This window comes from Chelonoidis abingdonii, chromosome 4 (genome assembly GCF_003597395.2).
Source record: "Chelonoidis abingdonii isolate Lonesome George chromosome 4, CheloAbing_2.0, whole genome shotgun sequence".
Taxonomy (NCBI): Eukaryota; Metazoa; Chordata; order Testudines; family Testudinidae; genus Chelonoidis; species Chelonoidis abingdonii.
In genome coordinates, this window is record NC_133772.1 from 1,697,485 (window position 1) to 1,718,467 (window position 20,983).

The following is a 20,983-nucleotide window of genomic DNA, read 5'->3' on the forward strand; positions in this document are numbered from 1 at the left end:
AGATCTCAATCATACTCCTCTTAGTCGCCTCTTTTCCAAGCTGAAAACTCCCAGTCTTATTAATCTCCCCTCGTTACGGAAGCCGTGCCAGACCCCAGCATTTTTGTTGCCCTTCCTGAACGTCTTCCAATTCCAATGTATCTTTTTGGGATGGGGCGCCACATCTGCACACAGTACTCAAGATGTGGGCGCACATGGATTTATACAAGGCAATATGACATTTTCTGTCTATCTCTCATCCCTTTCTGAATGATTCCCAACACGCTTTGGCTTTTTTGACGGCCACTGCACCTTGAGAGGATGTTTTCAAGAACTATCCACAGTGACTCCGAGATCTTTTCCTGAGTGTGAACAGCTCATCTGAGACCATCGTTTCAGATGCATAGCTGGGATCATGCTTGCTAATGTGCATTCTTTGCGTTGATCAAGCTAATTGCATCTGCCCTTGTGTTCCCTGGGCATTCCGGTTTAATGAGATCTTGTAGCTCTTTCCAGTCGGCCTGGGACTTAACTATCGGCAGCAGTTTTCTAACAGCTGCAAAATCCCCCCTCCGACTGTTGACACCTTTTTCCCAGCTCATTTATGAATATGTTGAAGTGGGCTGGGCCCACTACAGACCCTGGGGAACCCCGCTACCTACCGCTCCCCACCCTGAAAACGGCCATATATTCCTAACCTCTGTTCCCCGCCCCCGAGGGCACCTTCCCTCTGCCCGGGGTGGCTCCTGTGCTTAGAGCCTCTGGGGAGGACCTGTCAGGGGGCTTTCCGAAGCTCTCAGGACCAGGCTGTCGGTATATTTGCATACGGTATGCAAAAAGGGGCGGGGCCCGGTGCTGAAACGCAAAGGCCACCAAGTCCCCGGGCAGCAGGTTTTCTCCCGGGGCGGCAGGCGGCAGAGATGCGCTGAGGAGGCTAATTAGGCGAGCCTAGTTGCGGCAGGTTCCGGGCTGTCTCTTGAGGCGTGGCCTATACGTATTATGCAAATAAGCGAACTCCTGAGCCACCCAATAGGCAGCAAATGAAGCTAATAAAAGACGTTCGGTTGAGCTGTAGGCGTGGCCTGGATAGATTATGCAAATAATCAACTATTGGTTTTTGGGCGGCATCCACTGAGGGGCGGGCATGTTTTATGCTAATACAGGGGAAATTCCGTTGCGTCCCTGCGAACTTAGTGGGCGTAACCCGCCTATAGTTATGCAAATAATGGAATTCCGGCGATCCCGCCGCTACAACCTGGCTGGCAGATCAAGCGAAACCGGGCGCCGCTCTTGTCCAATAGGCAGCGGCCGGCAGCCTTTATGCTAATGAGGAAGGACGCCATTTGGCCGGAAGGCTGTGTGGCGGAGGATGTGGGCGCGGCCTGCATATGTTTACGCAAATAAGTGACTCGGGCCTTGCGGACTGCGCGCGGCGGCCACTCCTGCTTTACTCAGGAAGCGGGGCCTGTTTTATGGAAATAAGGGGGCGTGCGCAAAATATGTAAATGAGGAAAGTCCCTGGAGTCTTGCAGCCCACGCGCGGTCACTTTTCCTGCCACTGAACTGGGGTGGCAAGGGGAGCGGAAATCAATGCAACTATATGCAAATGAGGGACGGTGCAACACCATGCAAATGAGGGCTAGGCTCGCCTCATGCAAATAGGTACCCTCACGTTCCCTGCTCCGGGGAAGGCGGGGAAGCCAATGCCAGCGAGGGGGCGGGCCGCGGCATGCTAATAGGCAGGGGCGGGGCGGAGTGAGCTCACAGCGGGCGGGCGGGGCGGGGCGGGGCGCGGCTGCCGCTGGCTGGCTGCCGCCAGGCGTGCGAGCGGGGAGGCGGCGCCCCGGGATGCGGCGGAGCTGACCCGGGGGGGCGGCCCCGGCCATGGCCTACCTGGGGGGCCCCGGCTGCTGGACTGGGCGCTCCCCCGCCACCTGCAGTTCAACCGCTTCGTGCTGACGGGCACCGCCGGCGAGCTCGGGCTCGGGCTGCGCTGCGGACCTCTTCTACCTGCACAACGAGCTGGGCAAACATTCACACGCACGGTGAGCACGGCCCGACCCCCCATGTACCCCGCATCCCCCCGGGGCACTGTGATCCCCCCTGGACTCGTGATCCGCCCCGGCCCCCCGGGCAGTTGCCGATCCCCCGTGTACCCCAATCACCCCCGGGGCACTGTGATCCCCCGATCACCCCCCGGACTGATCCTCCAGGGCACCGTGATCCCCGATCTCCCCTGGGCCCTCTGATCACCCCGGCACCCCGATCCCCCCCCCGATCCCCGGGCAGTCCCACATGGCCCGATCCCCCCTGCCCAACCCCCCCGACAGTGCTCCAATGCGCCTTGATCCCCCTGGTCCCCGATTCCTCACGGCACCCCGATCCTGCCCCTTATTCCCCACCTTGGGCCCAATCCCCCCCCGGCTGGATTCCCCCAGCAGTGCTCCAATGCGTCCTGATCCCCCTGGCACCGGGCCCCGATCCCCCCCAGGCACCCCGATCCCACCCCTGACCCCGGCAGTGCCCACATGTCCTGATACCCCTCGGCCTGACCCCCCTGGGCAGTGCCCCAATGTACCCTAATTCCCCTGGCCCTGGGCACCTCAATCCCCGGAAGTGCCCCAATGCACCCTGATCCCCCCAGCCCTGGCCACCCTTTCCCTCTGCCCCGTTCCCCGGGGCACCCTGATCCCCTTGGCCTATCCCCCCCACTGCGCTGGCTCTGCCCCCTTCGATCCCTGGTGCAACTGACTCCATACTCACTCCCTGACCCATTGAGCATGCCACGGTCCTATATACACCAGCCCCTGAGCCCCATGACTCAACACCCAATCACCCAGCTAACCTAAACCCACAGCACCGAGCTCCCTACCCAATTCCCTGCCTGTGCACTGAGACCCCCTGGACCCCGCCCCAATCCCTGCTGATGCACCAGGCCCCTGCACTGATCGGTTCCCTCTCCTGGGCTCCCTAGGCGCAGCCCATCCCCCATCGGGCTCCATACCCCTGCGGATCTGGAGAGCATGGGTTCCCGCACCAGCAGGAGAGAGACCTGGAGATTGGCTATGCTGGGGCTGGAGCCAGGATTCCTGGGTTCTATTCCAGCTCCGGATGGAAGTGGGGGCGGGCAGGGCCCTTGACTGCAACCATGCCAAGTGAGTCCAAGTTCAGGAGCAGGAGCTGCTTCCTGGGTCCCCACCCAGCCTGCGCAGGAATTGTGACACCTGGTCCCCTGGGAGTCCAGCTGACGTCAGTTCCCCCTCGATCTGCTGAGCTGAGCACAAAATCACCCCAAGATGCCATTGGGATCCAGGAGGCCTGGCTCCTATCCAGCCCCCCGCCCCCCGCTCTGCCCCACCAGACCCACTCCCCTCCAGAGCCAGATGAACCAGAGCATGGACCCTGGGGAATGGGTGTGGTGGGGCATCCCTGGTACTAGGAGACAGTGTTGGCAGTTAAACCTGTCACCCCGCAACCCCACTAATGGCTGGTGGCAGAGGAATGCGTTGGGGACGCCCAGATCAGCTACGGTTAATAGCTTCCTGCGACTCCTGGGTTCCAACTTTGCAAGGGGAGGGAGGAGAGGGGGTCGTGGGTTAGCAGGGGGCCGGAGCCAGACTCCTGGGTTCTCTCCCCAGCAGGTCCCTCTGTTCTGAATCCTGGTGAGCTCACCCCTGGCCTTCAGGGACCTTGGGCTAGAGCTATGGGGGCCAGTGGGACCGTTGGCTGGGCAGGAGTGACAGTGAATCCTTGTCCAGCTGTGACCTTCTCTGACTCCTCTAGCATCCCCGCGGCTCCCCCCACCCCTCTTCCTGGTGCCTGACATCTCCTGGGTTAGCTGGGATCAGCTGATCTCAGCTCAGCTTGGGGGGCAGATTCACCTGAAGAGGCAGAGGCAGCCGGATGGTTTAGAGGTCAGATCAGGACCCCTGGGTTCTATCCCCAGTTCTGGGACTGGAGTGGGGTCTAGTGGTTAGAGTGGGGGGGCTAGGACTGTGTGTCTGAACTGACATAGATCATCCATTCTGCCCCCAGGAGGATGGAGGATATGGGGGTCCCCATTCCCGAGTGAGCATCTGGGGCTGTGTCATTGGCTGGTTGTATCCCCTGCTTAGATCCCTGCCTCGTTCATAGCCCTCAAGCCCTCTCCTGCAGAGTCACTGCGTGAACCCTGGTGTCCAGGCCAAACCCCAGCTCCCATCTGCGTTCCTCAATCAGATTAAATTGGACACAGGCTTCTCCTTCACTTCCTGTCCCATACGCTGTGGTGGTGTGTGTGGTTTTTACCAGTTGCCCTGCCCCAGAAGTGGCTGCATCTTCGGTTCGGGGATCCCTACACTGAAGGAGGTGGATGGCTCAAGGCCAGGAGCCAGTTCTCTGGCACCAGTTCCTGCCATTGTTCTCTGCCTGGCAGTGTCAGGATCGATGCTTCCTGCCATGTGAGGGGCCAGGGAACTGCCCCCTTGACACAGAAGCTGGGAGGAGGGATGGATTGAGCCTGTTGGGGCGGGTGGGTCAGGGGAGTTGTGTTTTGGAGAGAAGGGATATCGAGAGAGGGGGCTTGGAATGTGTTGGGCAGAGACCAGAGGATTTTGGGGCACAGGGATATAGGTTGCTGGTAATGTCGGGAGACGGGGGGATCAGAGGAAAGTGAGGGCTGGGGCTATATGGAAGGGGCTGATAATTTGGGGGAGGGGGAACAGTGGGGGGCTTGAGATTTGGGGGGCTTGGGCCCCTGCGCAGGGATGTTGGTGGGGAAGGTGGATCCTGCCTGGCAGAGCCCTGTTGGGAGTGGAGGACAGAAGGAATTGCTGGGGGAGACATGCAGGAAGGAATCATGTAAACTGAGCCGATCTCTTGTCCCTGATGATTTTGAGAGCGGGGAGCCCAGTGGGGACATGTTTCCGTGAGCGGAACTGGCCTCCCCTTCCCTGGTGCTATGATGCGGCCTCCTCTGGGGTGTGCAGCGGGGGCTGATTACACCAGGACCCCTTGCCTGACACTTAGACACGGCTGTTCATATGGGGACCCCGTGCTGAGATGCAGCTCCTCTGGGGTGAGGCACTCTGCAGCACCGCACCCCCTGGCAGATCCTCCCTCAGCTTTTAGCTCCCTGTTCCCTGCTAATGATTATCTCGTTAAGGGCTCAGGGCTGACCGGGGCCCCTGACGTCAGGGGCCAGTGCCTGCCTCCCCCACTTAGCTCCCTGCCTAAGTGGCTTGGACCTGGGTGCCCTACAGGTGCTCCTGGCAGGACAGAGCCCATGCTGCATCACCCATGGATGACACAAGCTGTGTGGTTCTCTGCGATGCTCCTAGGCAGACACCAGGGCTCAAGAGTCTTCCCAGTCTCCGGGACTCCTGGGTTCTCTCCCTGGCTCTGGGAGGGGAGTGGGGTCTAGTGGTTAGAGCAGGGGGGCCAAGACTCCTGGGTTCTCTCCCCAGCTCTGGGAGGGGAGGGGAGTCTGGGGGTTAGAGCAGGGGGGCCAGGATGCCTGGGTTCTCTCCCCGGCTCTGGGAGGAGAGTGGGGTCTGGTGGGTTAGAGCAGGGGGGCTGGGAGTCAGGACTCCTGGGTTCTCTCCCCAGCTCTGGGAGGGGAGTGGAGTCTAGGGGTTAGAGCAGGGGGGGCTGGGAGCAGGACTCCTGGGTTCTTTGTGAAGTTGGCATTGGGAAGTGTTTCTGGAGTGTAAATCATGATTATTTAATGTCTCACTTGGCCTCACGTGCCCAGGTCATTACCTGAGCTCGGGCCACTCATGAGAGAGCAGTGGGGATTCCTGGGTCCCTGCCCCAGAGCTGGCTGCCTCTAAGCACCAGGCAAGCCACCCCTCCTGCGGCATTGTGTGTGGCTGTTCTCCAACTGCCCTGCCTCAGAGCTGGCTGCATCTCTGCTGGTTCATATTCCCTCTGCAGCCGCTGGCAAGCTGGTGCCATGGGCTTGGTGCTCCCAGCTGCCAGCAGAACAGCTCAGCGTCTGATTTCTTTGCTGATTCTGCTCCCGGTGCCCTTGGCGCTGGAGGGGGGGGTCACCTCTAGACTTCTGGGCCTGGCACTGGCGGGTCGGATAGGCCTCTCCAGCAGGATGTGGGAGACCCCTGCCCTCAGATCCGGGACGCCCCAGGCCCTTCAGAGAGGCTTAAAGCAGGGGTGTGGGGTGGAAGGGCTGGAAAATCTCTAGCGGGCTGTGAACTAGGGTGGGAATGTATTAATCTATCGTTATCTGCAAAAGGCTTATCAATTGTAACTGTCCTGCCACGATCAGCAGGAGAGTGGGGGCTAGTGGGTTGAAGCCGGGGTGGGGAGTTGGGAGCCAGGACTCCTGGTATCTCTCCCCAGCTCGGGGGAGGGGGGGCGGCTAGTGGGTTAGAGCAGGGGGGGCTGGGAGCCAGGACTCCTGGGTTCTATCCCAGCTCTGGGAGGGGAGTGGCATGTGGTAGGTTAGAGCAGGGGGGCCCAGGAGCCAGGACTGAGAGGCACCGAGCAAAGAGCTGATAAAAGTGATGCCAGGTGCAAATTTGCTCCTCCCTCTCTGACCTCCAAGGACTTTTTGGGGGGGTATGTATGTGTGTGTGTGGGGGGCTGCCTGCAGCTCTTCCCATCTCTGCCTGTTGTAGAGCTGGGGATAAACCCAGGAGTCCTGGCTCCCTGCCCCCTCCGCTCTAACCCACCAAACTCCACTCCCCTCCCAGAGCTGGGATAGAACCCAGGAGTCCTGGCTCCCAGCCCCTCCTCCCCCCCACTCTGACCCACTAGAGCCCACGGCCTTCGCAGAGCCAGGGAGAGAACCCAGGAGTCCTGGCTCCCAGTCCCCCCACTCTAACCACTAGCCCCTACTCCCCTCCGAGAGCCAGGTAGAGAACCCAGGAGTCCTGGCTTCCAGCCCCCCCCACTCTGACCAACTAGAGCCCACGGCCCTCCCAGAGCCAGGGAGAGAACCCAGGAGTCCTGGCTCCCAGCCCCCCTGCTCTAACCCACCAGCCTCCACTGCCTTCCCAGAGCCAGGGAGAGAACCCAGGAGTCCTGGCTCCGAGCCCACCTTCCCCCACTCTAACCACTAGACCCTACTCCTCTCCTCGAGCTGGGATAGAACCCAGGGATACTAAACCAATTGAGGTCATCCTGGGGGACCCTAAGATGCAGCCTGGGGGAGGAGTGCAGTGTCCGTGCAGAGGGGGGTCTGGTTCTGGGGTGACTCCAGGGGAGGGAGCTAGTTTGTGGCACTCGGGGAGGGGGGGCACTGCCTGGATTCGGTTGTCCGAGGGGAGTGGGGTGCCCCATGGCCGATCACTGCCACTGAGCCTCCCCGTCTCGGTCTCAGGCATCCCCCTGTTGGGCTTCGTCTTCCTGCTGCCCCTGTCCATCCCGTGGGCGCGGATCTCGGTGGGCTGGCTGGCCGTGGTGCACTACCTGGCCTGCGTGGTGCCCCAGCTGGGCAGCGTGCTCTACCACCTCTTCATGAACCACGAGGGGGGGCCAGCCGTCTACCACACCCTGCTGACCCTTGACATGTGCGGGGTCTGCATGGTCAACACGCTGGGTGAGTGGGGGGCTGGGGAACTGCTTGGGGGGTTATGGAGGGGCACAGCTGGGGGGACTGGTGGGGGCAGAGCTGGGGGCATGGCAGGACTGGTTGGGGTTATGGGGGACAGAGATGCGGGGGACTGGTTGGGGGCAGAGCCAGGGGGTGTGGAGGGGACTGGTTAGGGTTATGGAGGGGCACAGCTGGGGGGGAGTGGTTGGGGGCAGAGCAGGGGGCATGGCAGGACTGGGTGGAGTTATGGGGGGCAGATATGGGGGGGACTGGTTGGGGGCAGAGCCAGGGGGTGTGGAGGGGACTGGTTGGGGGCAGAGCCAGAGGCCATACTGGGGCTAGGGTAGATCCGGGGGAAGGGTAGATGATCCCAAGGGGGAAGGAAGGGTAGTGGCATTGTGGGGCACTGCAGGGACCAGGTGGGCTGGATGGGGCTGAGAAAGGGCTGGTTGCCCCCCACCTCTAACCCTTTGCTCCCCCCGACCGCAGGTGCCCTTCCCATCATCTACTGCACCCTCGCCTGCTCCCCGCTTCCCCGCAGCGCTGCCCTGCTGGCCTACACGGCGCTGTCCAGCTACGCCATCATCTGCGCGGTGACGGCCCACTCCAATGTGCGGCGCCTGCGCTCCTTCGCCTGGCAGGCCCTCTTCCGCTTCTTCTTCTTCTACCTGCGCTGGGCGGGCCTGGGCACGGGCCACCCCTCCTCACTGCGCTCATACCTCATCATGGACGGCCTGGCCCTGCTGGGGGGTGTCATCAACATCTCCCGCGTGCCTGAGCGCTGGCAACCCGGCCGCTTTGACTACTGGTTCAACAGCCACCAGATCATGCACGTGCTGGTGGTGGTCAGCATCCTCTACCTCCACTGGGGGGTGGTGGCCGACTTGCTGTGGGTCACCAGTTATGCCTGCCCCCAGGACTGACCAGGCCCGCCAGGCAGCGGGGAATGGTGTGGTTTTGTGGCTGCATCCCTCCAGGTCACCACACAATGGATTCCCATTGGCCAAGGGATCTTCTGGATCCACTCCTGTTTGCTGAGGTGTCTTCTGGATCCACTCTCGTTTGCTATGGGGTCTTATGGGTGCCCAGTGATGGATTCTCATTGGCCAAGATGTCCTCTTGATCCACTCCTGTTTACCAACAATGGATTCCCATTGGCAAAGGCATCCTCTAGAGTCACTCCTGTTGGCCAACAATGGATTCCCATTGGCCAAGGCATCCTCTAAATCCACTCCTGTTGGCCAACAATGCATTTCCATTGGCCAAGGGGTCTTCTGGATGGCCAATGATGGATTTCTGGTGGTTTTGGGGACTTCTGGATCAACGCCCATTGGCTAAGGGGTTTTTTGGATCACCAGAACAGGGCTCCCACTGGTTGAGAGTCACTGTGGATCACCAGGGTTGGATTTCCATGGTCAAGAGCTCTTCTCTGTTGCCAACAATGCACTTCCATTGACTAGACTCCCTTTGGCTGATGAGGGTGCTTCCGGGTCACTAGCCACAGACTCCCATTAACAAAGCTCGAGCCAGATGCCCACTGTTGGTGGGTCATTCTGGACCACCAGAGATGGATTTCTAGTGTTTGCGGTCCTTTGGATCCTTCTGGATCACCAGCAGTGCTCACCCATAGGGACTGGGGTAGGGTGGGGGGCTGCGAGGAGGCACTATTTTGAGGAGCTGGGGGGTGGAGCAGCCCCTGTCCTCCTTTAGACCTTTTATCCAGGTATTTTACAGACTTTGAGACACCATGCAATACTTTCTACTTTTTAAAGGGCTGACGAGGTGCCTGGATGCTGAGGTCTGCACTGACTAGGGGCTGGGGGGGAGGCAACCCCAAAGAAGTTGTCTGTGTTGGGGTGGGGGGAGGATAAGAGGGAGGTATCGGTGTCTTAGTTGACTCCCAACACTAATGAGCTGGCCTGAGGGGAGGGGAGGGGGAGGCAGTGGAATCTAGGAGCTACAGCAGGACTCCTGGGTTATCTCCTCAGCTGTTGCCATCATCCTTGGGCCAAGCGGCTTCAGCCGCTTGTGCCTCAGTTTCCTGTTGCTCCCTGCTCTGAGGGTGCGGTGGGGGTGTTTCCTGTTACTGAGCCCTGGTCTGCACTCTCTCCCCCTGCAGAGGGAGGAACAGGTATTCCCCTTTCTGCAGCAGTCATAGCTCCTGATGCGGTAACAGCCAGCGGGGGACTGTGTCCCCATCAGCCTGTTTTTTATATTACACGTCCCATCTGCTGCTAACCCCATGGTGCTCACCGGGAGTGTCAGGGCTCCCCTTCCACCCTCTGCTGGCATTGGGGTGTACCTACTGTTCCCCTTCCCCTTACGTAACTTAGGGCCACTAAACAAAGAGGCAGCTCTGGATCGTTTTCCAATCCCTGTTCACTGGGCCCTGGATAGCTAATCTGGATCCTGAGCAGGGAGTTGTGTGTGTGAGAATGGAGCTAAACTGGATTCAGAAGCCACAGATGTGGAAGTAGCTAAACTGGTTCTCAATCTGTATTCCAGTTGGCCATATGCATACATAGTTAAACTCGTTCTCTGTCTGGATTCCTGTCCAGAGGCTGGGTGTGAATGTAGCTAAAATTGTTCTTAATCTGGATTCCAATTGCCCAAGTGTGAATGAAGCTACACTAGTTCTCAATTTGGATTCCAATTGGCCACGTGTAATGCAGCTAAATTCATTCTCACTCCTGATTCCAGTATTGAGGCTGCATGTGTGAATATAGCTAAATGGTTTCTCAATCAGGATTCTAGGTGGGAGGCCATGTGTCAATATAGCCAAATTGAATTTTTAATCCAGTTTCTAATCTGGTTTTGCCAGGAAACGTATATGGGGCCAAGCTGGTTCTTAAGGTGGAGGTCAACGTCCATAAGCAGTTTTTAAATTCCATCTTGTTCTCTGACTGTTTTGCTCAGTGTAGATGGTGCCCTCTCAACCTCATTCCTGGTGGGCAGCCACACTGGTTTAGAAACCAGTTCAGTATTAGAAACTTGCTTTGAATTGCCATGTAGACAAACCTTTAAGGAAGCAGTACAAAGGGTAGTAGAGGTAGAGTAGGACCATGGGTGGACAAAATGGGAAATCGAGACAGCTGTGCTATGCCACGACAAGGAGTCATCAGGCATCAAAGGGTAACCAACCACACAGCATGATGTGGATTACAGCAGGGAGAGATGGGAGCTAGGACTCCTGGGTTCTGTCCTTGCTCTGGGAGGCGTACAGGTTCTCATGGTTAGTGTTGGGGGCCTAGGAGCTAGGACTCATAGGTTCTGTCCCCAGCTCGAGGAAGGTTTGGGGACAGGAGAGAGATCAGGCCTTCTGGGTTCTGTGTCCCTGTTGTCCCACCCTGTAAGTGAGGCCGAAAGGAAACCTAAGAAGTGGGTTGCAGGCTGTGAACTGTTCTCCCACATTGAAGGGATGGCTGTATTTCTCTGGCCTCCCTCAAAGGGATGCTGTTGGGTGGGTTCTGCTCCCCGCCCCCCTCATCAAAATCCAGTCTTGTCTCCGTTATCTCAGGGCACATGAACACAGCTAGTGTTCGGGGCTTCGTGCCGAAGCAACATATCTTTTTAAATTAAAAATGCAAAACTGAAAAGTAAGAAACTAAAATCCACATTGTGCCGGGGTGGGGGGAGCAGGGGGATGGAGGTTCTTGCAGGCCACTGCCTCCCACCACGGTCCTGTGGGATGGTAGCTCTAGGCTTCAATAAAGCAGAAATAGAGCTCATGTGTGTGTGGTTCTTAGTCCTCCGGCCATAGCTGGCTCCAGGACCTCCATTTCCACCAGCAGAAGAGTCGCCTTGCTCCCTTGAAGGCTAGAAATCTGCTGCAGAGATAATGGAACAGAGGTGAGACCTCTTGAGGAACAAGCAAGGATGGTGCTGCTGCTGCGTGCTTCCACCCTGGGATCTCCACACCAGTTGGGCATGGATCTTCAACCCTCCTCTGCCCCCCATGGGCATGAGTCTTCTCCACTAATGTCCTGTAGTGGAGGGTCTTCAATATTCTTCCACACCTGGTGGCTGTGGATTTTCTCCAATGATGTCCCACCCCTCCCTACCTGTCACCCCACTAGAATTAAGAACTGGATTGTTCTGTGCTCCTCACACCTTCCACTACTTCCCCTATCTTCAACCTCAGGTCTCTAAAAGAACATTCTTTCCTCTGTTGACCATCCACTCCTCCAACCATGAGGATCTGTCTGCATTCAGAGTCACTGCCGTTATGGAAACAAATTGAGAGGATGGCCCAGTGGCTTGAGTGTTACCCTAGGACGTGAGAGGCCTGGGCCCAAGTCCCTACTCTACCACAAACTCCTTGAGCTCATACACTTAATCTGTGCTTCAGTTTCCCCAGGTTTACAATTAGTTAATAGCATTTTCCCTCCTTGCAGGGGTGTGTGAGGATAAGCACTGAGATTGTGAGGTGGTCTGATACATGGGTGATGAGGCCCAGATAAGTATCTTAGCTAGACAGACACACCAGTGCAGGCTATCTTAATTCAAACTGAAGCTTAGTGTCTAGCTTTGTCTTAAGCACATTCCTGGCCTCACATTTAATGTGGATTAAGAGTGTCTACGCTGATTTAACTAGATGTGGTTTTAAAGTCAGACTGGTTAAAATTGGGCAGCTTTGAAGACAGAGAGCAACCTCCTATAATCTGTGTGGCTCCAGCCCTGTGGAGCCTTAGTCATTGATCACACCCCAGTAGGCCAGGCCCTGTACAAACAGAACCAAGAACAGGTCCCTGACCCAATAATTTAATTTTGGGCCCTTTGGCTTTAGCCCCAGCTCTGGAAGAGGAATGGGATCCAGTAGGTTAGAGCAGGGGAGCTGGAAGCCAGGACGCCTGGGTTCTGTCCTAACTGTAATGTGTGTGCTCAGAGCGCCATTATTTCCCTTGCCTGTGCCTCAGTTTATTGTGGAGGGAGGGGCCGTAGGAGAGTCAGCCCACAAAGCACATCCACACCTCTACCTGAGAGAAATCCGAGAAGAGCAGAGAAAGGTACCTGACTGCCCATCCCAATTCTGTGTGGTAGGACACCCCCACTGCTGCATGTCCCACGGGGTGGCTGACAGGCTGCTGGACAGGCCTTGTGCACCCCTGGGGGGTGTTACATAATCAAGGTCTGTAGAGTGCCAAAGAAATCCCAGTTCATCAGCCCTGCTGAGGTGGGAGTGAGGTAGTGGTGCTAGTGGTCAAGCTGGAGGTAGAGTGGCACAGATCACCCCACACACCCAGGGGATCCCAGTTCCCTCCAGCCAGGGGCAGTGCTGCCCACACCCCAGAGACGGGAGCGACCCTGACAATCTATTCCCCCGTGAGCTGTCCCTTAGCCCTGTGATTGTTTCAAAGCACTTTTTATTAAACACTTTTCATAGTTGCTGCCTTCCCTTAAAAACAGAAAAAGCAAAGAAGATCCACAAACCCCAGTGGGTCCTAGCCTGGGGCAGAGCCAGTGACCTCTGGTGGGAGGGGATGGCAGCACCTGTGTCCCTCCCACCATTTCATGAAGAGGTTAAAAAGCTTAAAAAAAAAAAAAAAAAAAAAGTACATTGAGATTCAACCCCCAACTACTCCTCCCAGCAGCCCCCTGCTGCCAGCAACAGAAGCAGCATCAAGGAAGGAGGGCTCCCTCCCCACCCCCAGCAGTGTGGAGAACAGAGTGGGGGCAGCGAGGGCCCACAGAGCCTCAGCGGGGAGCATGTGGGGTCATTACCCCAGTGAGGGACACTCACCCTCCCCGCCCCAGGAACCATCAAGCTGAGGGTAGCTGATCTTTGGAGCCCGGTCACTTCTGCTCCACGGTGGCATCCTCGAACATGCTCAAGAGGTTCCTGGGCTCGAAGGAGCAATGCTGGCCTGCACCCTGGGGGCCGCTCTCCTCCCTCTGCTCGTCATCCTCCTCCTCGAAGGCCAGGGTGCGGCGGAGGCTGCCCCCATTGGGGGAGCCGGGGCTGCTGGGGGCGGAATCTGGGCTGATGCGGCTCAGGTTGGGGCTGCCCTGGACAGCTGAGGACCTAGAAGGGGGGAAACCAGGGTGGGATCAGGGCAGTGGGAGATGGAGACACCCCCTAGGGGCTCATCTAGACCATCCCCACCCAGGGCAGGATTGTCCCTGATTGTCCTTCAGCTGAGATACTCCAGTTAGCTCTGGGAGGGGAGTAGGATCGAAGGGGTTAGAGCAGTGGAGACTGGGAGCCCGGACTCCTGGGTTCTCTCCCCAGCTCTGAGAAGGGAGTGGGGTCTGGTGGGTTAGAAGACAGGACTCCTGGGTTCTCAAGTATGAGGAAGCAAGGGAAGAGACCCACAGGATAGGCTGCAGCCCTGCCCGACACCCAGCGTCTCACCTCGTCCTCCTGCTGCCGGTCTCTGGTGGAGAGAGGTGGCGCGGGGTGGAAGTGCTGCCCACAGAGGGATGCAAGTTCAGCGGTGGGGAGCTCGGGGGCCTGCCAGGGAAGCAGAGGTGTGAGGGAAAGCCCTTGTGGGGCAGGAGAGGCTGGCCCTGGGACCCAGCATTCCCATGCATCCCTCATAGGAAGCTCAGGGAGTCCATGCCTCCCAATCACCAAGGGGACACCCCAGATATCCCACCCCAGGAGTACCCCATCCCTTAGAGGGTTCTCTCTCATGCCCTATTACACCCCAAAGGGAGGAGAACCACATACTCCTGCACCCATGCAGCCCCTTTCGTCCACTTGCCCTCCATATGGACTACCCCATATTCGTAGCCCCCTCAAATGCCCCACCCCAGCTTCCTCCTGCATTCCTACCTGCCCCAGATACCGTCCCCCCACATCTTATATTTTGTTTCCTCTTCTTCATACACTTCCAGTCTCCCTCTTGCCATGTTCCTACCCCTCTGCAGTCCAAGATTCACCCCCATATCTTCCCTGCACCCCAGAAGTCCCTTCCTCCCCTGTACGTGAGAGCACACCGGGGCAGTGCTGCCCTCTGCTGGAGTGGATCAGGAGAAGCAGCGCTGCCCCCTACTGGAGGGGACAGGGGCCCATGGGTAGATGTGGGTGTGTTGTCCCCCCTGCACTCACTTGTCCTGCAATAGCAGCTCCCCGGGGCATGTATGGTTATGCCGCCCGCAGACTCCCGATACCTCGAACACACCCTCCCCCAGGCTCCCATCTTCCTCCTCCTCCTCTTCGTCCCAGGAGAAGCTGCTATCCAGCAGGGTGGCAAGTAGTGGGGAGCAGGGCGGGGTAACAGGCACACTGCGATGCCAGCTGGAGAGCCAGCGCGCCGGCAGGCACAGGGCAGCCCACAGCCAACGCACAAAACTCCCAACGCCCTGAGCAGGGGAGAGAGAAGAGAAATTTCAACCAACAGGACTGAAGGGCACCAGCGGAGCTGGGGGGAGGCCTGGGCTGGGCTAGCAGGGGCTGCAGGTCGGGAGTGAGGGGCACCGGCAGAGCTGGGGGCTGTGGGTTAAGGACTGACGTGCTCCCTCACCCCTAGAACTCACCTGGCACAAGGAAGCAGCTCTCAGGAGTCCGTCCTGCACCAGCAGTGTCAGCTTGCGCCACTTCTCTGTCTTGCGCATGATGCTGGAGTTGAGCAGCGCCTCCACAGAGGGCCGGAGCCGGGGATCGGGGTCCAACATGGCAGCCAACAGGGCCCGCAGCTCTGAGGAGAGACCTGGGCCACGGAGAGATGTCAGCAGCGCTCCCTACTGAGCCCCACCCATCTCCCTGCAGCACAGTGCCCCCTAGTGCCCTTCAGTTCCAGTCCTGCTGTCTTTAACCACTGCACCAGTGGTTCTCAACCAGGGGTATGTGTTCCCCTCGGGGTATGCACAGGTCTCCCAGGGCCAGGGGGTACATCAACTCATCCAGATAGTCACCTTGTTTTACAGCAGGCTACAGAAAAAGCACTAGCAAAGTCTGTCCAAACTAAAATTGCATCCAATGACTTGTTTATTCTGCTCTATATACTACACACTGAAATGCAAATACAATACTGATATTCCAGTTAGGGCTGTCAATTAATCACAGTTCACTCACACGAGTAACTCAAAACATTAATCACGCTGTTTTAAATCGCACTGTTAAATAATTTAAATATCAATTGAAATTTTTCTACATTTTCAAATGTTGATTTCAACACAGAATACAAAGTGTACTAGGCTCACTTTATACTATTTTTATTACAAATATTTGCACTGTAAAAATGATTAACAAAGAAATCATATTTTTCAGTTCACCTCATACAAGTACTGTACTGCAATTTCTTTATCGTGAAAGTGCAACTTACAAATGTAGATTTTTTACAAGTCCACTCAGTCCTACTTCTTGTTCAGCCAATTGCTCAGACAAACAAGTTTGTTCACATTTACAGGAGATAATGCTGCTCACTTCTTATTTACAACGTCACCTGAAAGTGAGAACAAGCATTCACATGGCACTGTTGTAGCTGGCATCGCAAGATATTTACATGCCAAATGCTCTAAAGATTCGTATGCCCTTCATGCTTCAGCCACGATTCCAGAGGACATGTGTCCATGCTGATGACACTCGTTAAAAAATAATAATTAAATCTGAGACTGAGAATTGGGGAGAATTGTATGTCTCCTGCTTTGTTTTACCCGCATTTTGCCATATTTCACGTTAAAGCACTCGCAGATGATGCAGCACATGTGGTTCATTTTAAGACCACTTTCACTTCAGATTTGACAAGAAGCAAAGAAGGTACCAATGTGAGATTTCTAAAGATAGCTACAGCACTCCACCCAAAGTTTAACAGATTTGGAAGGCACTTCAGATTGAGAGGGACGAAGTGTGGAACATGCTTTCAGAAGTCTTAAAAGAGCAACACTCAGATGTGGAAACTACAGAACTGAACCCGCAAAAGAAAACCAACCTTCTTCTGGTGGCATCTGACTCAAATAATGAAAATTAACGTGTCGTTTGCACTGCTCTGGATTGGTATTGAGCAGAACCTGTCATTAGCATGGACGCATGTCCTCTGGAAGGCTGAAGCATGAAGGGATATGAATCTTTAGTGCATCCGGCACGTACGTATCTTGTGACGTCGGCTATAACAGTGCAATGTGAATGCCTGTTCTCACTGTCAGGTGACATTGTAAATAAGAAGCAGGCAGCATTATAGCCTGCAAATATAAACAAACTTGTTTGTCTGAGTGATTGGCAGAACAAGAAGTAGGACTGAATGGACTTGTAGGCTCTGAAGTTTTACATTGTTTTATTTTTGAGTGGAGTTATTTTTTGTACTTATTTCTACATTTGTAAGTTCAGCTTTCATGATAAAGAGATTACACTACATTATTTGTATTAGGTGAACTGAAAAATACTATTTCTTTTGTTTTTTACTGCTGCACTGTGTGTGTAACAAATATATAAGTGAGCACTTACACTTTGTATTGTGGGTAATTGAAATCAATATATTTGAAATGTAAGAAATATTAACATAATGGTATTTACTATCTTTCCAGTGCGATACCATATTAATTTTTTTTTTTAAATGAGTGACGACCCTATTCCAGTTGTTTTTATAATTATTATGGTAAAATGAGAAAGTCAGCCAGTTTTCAGTAACAGGTTTGCTGTGACACTTTGTTATTTACTGTTGATTTTGTAAGTAATCATTTTTAGGAGGTGAACTTTGGGGCTAGCAGCAAGACAAATCAGACTCACTGAAGGCGGACACGGAGTCCTGGAAGCTAGAAGCCCCTGCAATAGACCAGTAGATACTGACGTCAGTGGTTCAGAAGCAATTTGAGAATCAGCATTACATGAAAGCCACAGTTTGTTAAATTCATTGTTTATTTACTATAGATCATTAGTTAAACAGTGTGAAGGAACATATTTAGTTTTTATATAACACCACCGCGTACCTTCAGAGTTCCAAGCGAATGGCGGTTTTTTGTAATTCTAGACAAAACGTTATGGTTGTTCTTTTTAAAGTTTATAATCAGATTTGAACTTAATAAGTTTGAACTTACTATGGCTGTAGAAGTTTGCTCTTTCCCTTTTAAATCATTTACACTAACAGTACTGTACGTATTTACCCCCCCCCCCCCATCTCTGCTGATGTTCCAAATGAGGTGTGTGGTTTACTGATCAGTTCGTAACGCTGGTTTTCACAACTGAGATTTTACAGTATTTTAGTCTCACAGCAAAATGACTGATCAAGTATTATTTTACCGACTACAATCAGTTAATAACATTGTAAAAAGCATCCTGACTGGTTAATAATTAAATCAGTGTTTTAATATCATGCACTGCAAAGAGCCACAAGGAGACACATTAAAGAGCCACTTGTTGCTTGTCAGTATCATGGCACTAGACAGACACTACTCTCTTGGGATGGAACCCAGGAGTCCTGGCTCCCAGCCCCCCTCCCCGCTCTGAATGCCAATTCCAGCAGGTTTCCCTGTGTGAAGAAGGGTCCATGGTACACTGAGTAGCCATCAGCAGCTTCATCTGTGCCAGGAAAGGAGACCCCCACTTACCAGCAGTGAATTCGGGGGGCAAGTAGCCCTGCCGGAGCTGCTGCCAGCCCTCCCCTCCATTGGGCAGCTCCATATTGCAGGCGATTTCCAGGATAGTCATGCCAAGGCTGGAAGAGAGATGCACACACTGGGTCAGCCAGGAGCTGGCCTCCCAGAATCCTCTGCTCCCTGCCACATGCCTGGACTCAGAGCACATGGGGCCGCGGTCAAGAAAGAGTGTGCAGACTGAAAGCCAGAGGATGGGTCTAGTGGATAGAGGGGTCGGGCTGGGAGTCAGGACTCCTGGGTTCTATCCCTGGCTCTAGCGGGCCCACCTGAAGACATCAGCCGCCTCACTGTACTCTCCCCGCAGCAGCTCGGGTGCCATGTAGCGCGGGTCACCCTCCTGGGCGTCACTCAGGTCCCCACGGTCCAACTCCAGCACCAGGCCAAAGTCGCCCAGCTTGCAGACACGGCGCTTGGTAAGGAAGACGTTGGCCGGCTTGACGTCCATGTGCAGCAGCCCGCAGGAGTGCAGGTGGCGCAGTGCCTGCAGCAGGTCCCAGAGGCAGGCCCGCACCTGGCCCTCGGGCAGCTTCCCGCGCCCCTCGCAGTGCTGCAGCAGGCTGGCCGGGCACAGCTCCGTCTGGATGTACAGCTGACCCCGCTCCTCCCAGGCCCGCACGAAGCTCACGCAGTTGGGGTGGCGCCCCACCCGCTCGTGCTTCCGCACCTCAGCCAGCTTGCGCTGCCGGTCGCCGGCGCCCCGGAATGGCTCCACTGAGCGCTTCACTGCATACAGCCGCCCGTCCTCCTTGCTGCACACCTGTGGGGGACAGATCAGATGTGGAGGGTAAGGCCAGAACCCAGCTCCCTGGACAGATTCCCTCCTTTCCCCACAACTCTGCCCCACAGAATAACTCCATACTCATCCTCCTTGCTGCACACAGGTCAGCCACCAGTGGGGACAGGCCCAGGTTGAGAATCATGCTCATCCCCCAGCTAGGATCCCCCTAATCTACCCACCCCCAGCTGGGATCTCCCCCCTTACCTTATACACCTCCCCGAAGGAGCCGCGCCCCAGCCGGCCCAGCAGCTGAAAGCACTGGCTGAAGAAGGGCTCTCTGCGGGCAGGGTCGTAGAGGCGGCTACGGGGGGCCAGCGCCCGGGCCTGGGAGCCACGGAAGGAGACGCTGCGCGGCCGGGGCTGGCTCCAGGGCTGCGGTTGGCGGCCGGCAAAGACCCGGCTGACAGTCAAGGTGCCCTTGTGGCGCGGTCGGGGCGGGAGGGTGTAGCTGAGCGGGCGGCCTGGCTTCTTCGCTGAGAAGCTGCGCTCGGCCTCCTGGAAGAAGGCTGGCACAGGCACCGGCAGGGGTGTGCGGCTCAGCTGGGACTCGGCCCCTGCGCAGTCCAGGGGCAGCGGCATGGCCTGCTCTGCCAGCGGGAGGCGCTGCAGGGAAAGGGAAAGACAGCACCCGGGGTCAGCAGCATGGCCAGGCACAGCTGGGGAGAGCGCCCAGGGGCTGGTGATGGGGGGTTTCGGGTTTCCTGGTCAGCACCTATTGGCATGGGGGGGGGGGGGGAATCTCCAAGCCAGGGCCCCTAGGCTGAGGTGGTTGGGTTAGGCCACCCCGGTACAATGCTCCCGGCCTGGCTTGAATGGGAGATGTTCACTTGTGACCCCTCTTGGGCAGAGGATAAAGTGAGGGGTACCTTGGCAGGGGAAAGTCTAGGGGCCTCCAGGGGGCATTGGCAGGGTCTGGTGGGGGACTGGAATGGGGAGGGCCTGGAGGGGCGCTGTCAGGCACTTGGGGTGGTCGTAGAGGGGGAGGGGACTGACGTAGGGATAGGGGTCCATGGGGGGCATTGGAGGGCGGGCCGGCTCAGCAGGTGGGTTGGTGGGGGGAGGGGCCAGCAGGGGGCTGGCAGGGCGTTGGGTGTGTAGGGGAAGGGGGGGCTTGGGGGGGCGGCGGCGCCGCTGCCGGGTTGATGGGGGTTGGGTGGTAGGAGGAGGGTCCAGTGGGGGGTGCACTGGAGGGTCGGCGGCGGAGCGATGGTGGTTGGGTGTAGCAGGGAGGAGATCCATGGGTGGCATTGGGGGAGGCTCCGGCGGCGTGGGCACGACGGGGGGTGCTGAGGGTTGGTGGTGTAGGGGAAGGGGGGCATCTGGGGGGGCGGGGGCCCGGCGTGGGGCTGATGGGGTTGGGTGGTGTAGGGGGAGGTCGGGAGGCAGGGGCAGTGGCCGGGGGGGGGCTATGGGGGTTGGGTGGTGTAGCAGGGAGGATCCAGTGGGGCATGGGGCGGCTCGCGGAGTGGATGCCAGCGGCGGGGGCGGCGGGTGAGTGGGTAGGGAAGGGGGGCCTTGGGGGGGCGGGGCCCTCTGGCGGTGTGATGGGGTTGGTGGTGTAGGGGGTGAGGGGGGGGATCCGTGGGGGGCACTGGGGCGGGGTTCGGCGGGATGGCGGCGGGAGGGGCCGGCGGGGGGAGCCGCCAGCCTCAGCCTCCTTGGCCTCAGCGCGGAGGACGCGCGGACCGCCTGGCGCGAGCGGGCCGTGGGCGGGGCCAGCGGGGGCCCCTGGGGCCTCACCTCCTGCCCGGTCCCCGCGAGGCGGGGGCGCCGCACTCGCTCCCCTCCAGGTACCCGGATGTAGCGGGCTCCCCCGCAGCCCTTTCCCGCGCGCGCGCCCCGAGCCAGCCCAACCGCCGCTCCCTCCTGGCGCCAAAATCGCCCCCGGCGCGGCGCGAGCCGCCAACCGCCTCCCGCCAACACCTCGGTAGCCAATCAAAGGCGAGAGGCCGGCATAGCCCCGCCTCCCCGCTCATTCGCCACGCCCACTGCAGCTCGGCTCTGCCGGTGGGGAGCGCGGCCAAGGGACGTTCCCGCCCACAATGCACTGGGGCAACCAAAGTGTGGCCAACCCATCCCCTGGTGCAGCCCCCTCAATGGCAGCCCCCTCTGCTATCCCACCCCCACCCCACAGGCAGGGGACAGTGTTTCAGGACAAAGCC

The 20,983-nt window shown here is 57.3% G+C and overlaps 2 protein-coding genes across 2 annotated transcripts in view; one reads left to right on the forward strand and one right to left on the reverse strand.

Annotated features, from left to right (window-relative positions):
* Positions 1 to 11,238, forward strand: part of PAQR4 (progestin and adipoQ receptor family member 4) — a 15,484-nt gene extending 4,246 nt beyond the window's left edge. Inside the window, 5 exon segments of the mRNA XM_075064682.1 lie at positions 1,799 to 1,942; positions 1,944 to 2,007; positions 2,009 to 2,024; positions 7,298 to 7,516; positions 8,000 to 11,238. Of these exon segments, the coding sequence (XP_074920783.1) occupies positions 1,799 to 1,942; positions 1,944 to 2,007; positions 2,009 to 2,024; positions 7,298 to 7,516; positions 8,000 to 8,433 (877 nt within the window). The 3' untranslated portion in view covers positions 8,434 to 11,238.
* Positions 11,239 to 12,808: 1,570 nt separating this feature from the next.
* PKMYT1 (protein kinase, membrane associated tyrosine/threonine 1) lies at positions 12,809 to 20,667 on the reverse strand. Its single transcript, XM_032806653.2, has 8 exons — positions 20,562 to 20,667; positions 19,026 to 19,424; positions 18,310 to 18,800; positions 17,996 to 18,102; positions 14,990 to 15,162; positions 14,562 to 14,815; positions 13,863 to 13,961; positions 12,809 to 13,532 (listed from the first exon to the last, which is right to left on the reverse strand). Exons 2-8 carry the CDS (start codon positions 19,398 to 19,400, stop codon positions 13,304 to 13,306), a joined length of 1,728 nt encoding a protein of 575 aa, XP_032662544.1. The 5' UTR covers positions 19,401 to 19,424; positions 20,562 to 20,667; the 3' UTR covers positions 12,809 to 13,303.
* Positions 20,668 to 20,983: the final 316 nt, after the last annotated feature.

Excerpts from the sequence above, each read along its gene's own strand:
- PKMYT1 (XM_032806653.2), bottom strand. The coding sequence starts at position 19,400 with ATGCCGCTGCCCCTGGACTGCGCAGGGGCCGAGTCCCAGCTGAGCCGC. Across the intron at positions 15,163-17,995 it reads GCCCCCCGAATTCACTGCTG|GTCTCTCCTCAGAGCTGCGG; the intron begins GTAAGTGGGGGT and ends TCCGTGGCCCAG. Across the intron at positions 14,816-14,989 it reads GAGCTGCTTCCTTGTGCCAG|GGCGTTGGGAGTTTTGTGCG; the intron begins GTGAGTTCTAGG and ends TCCCCTGCTCAG.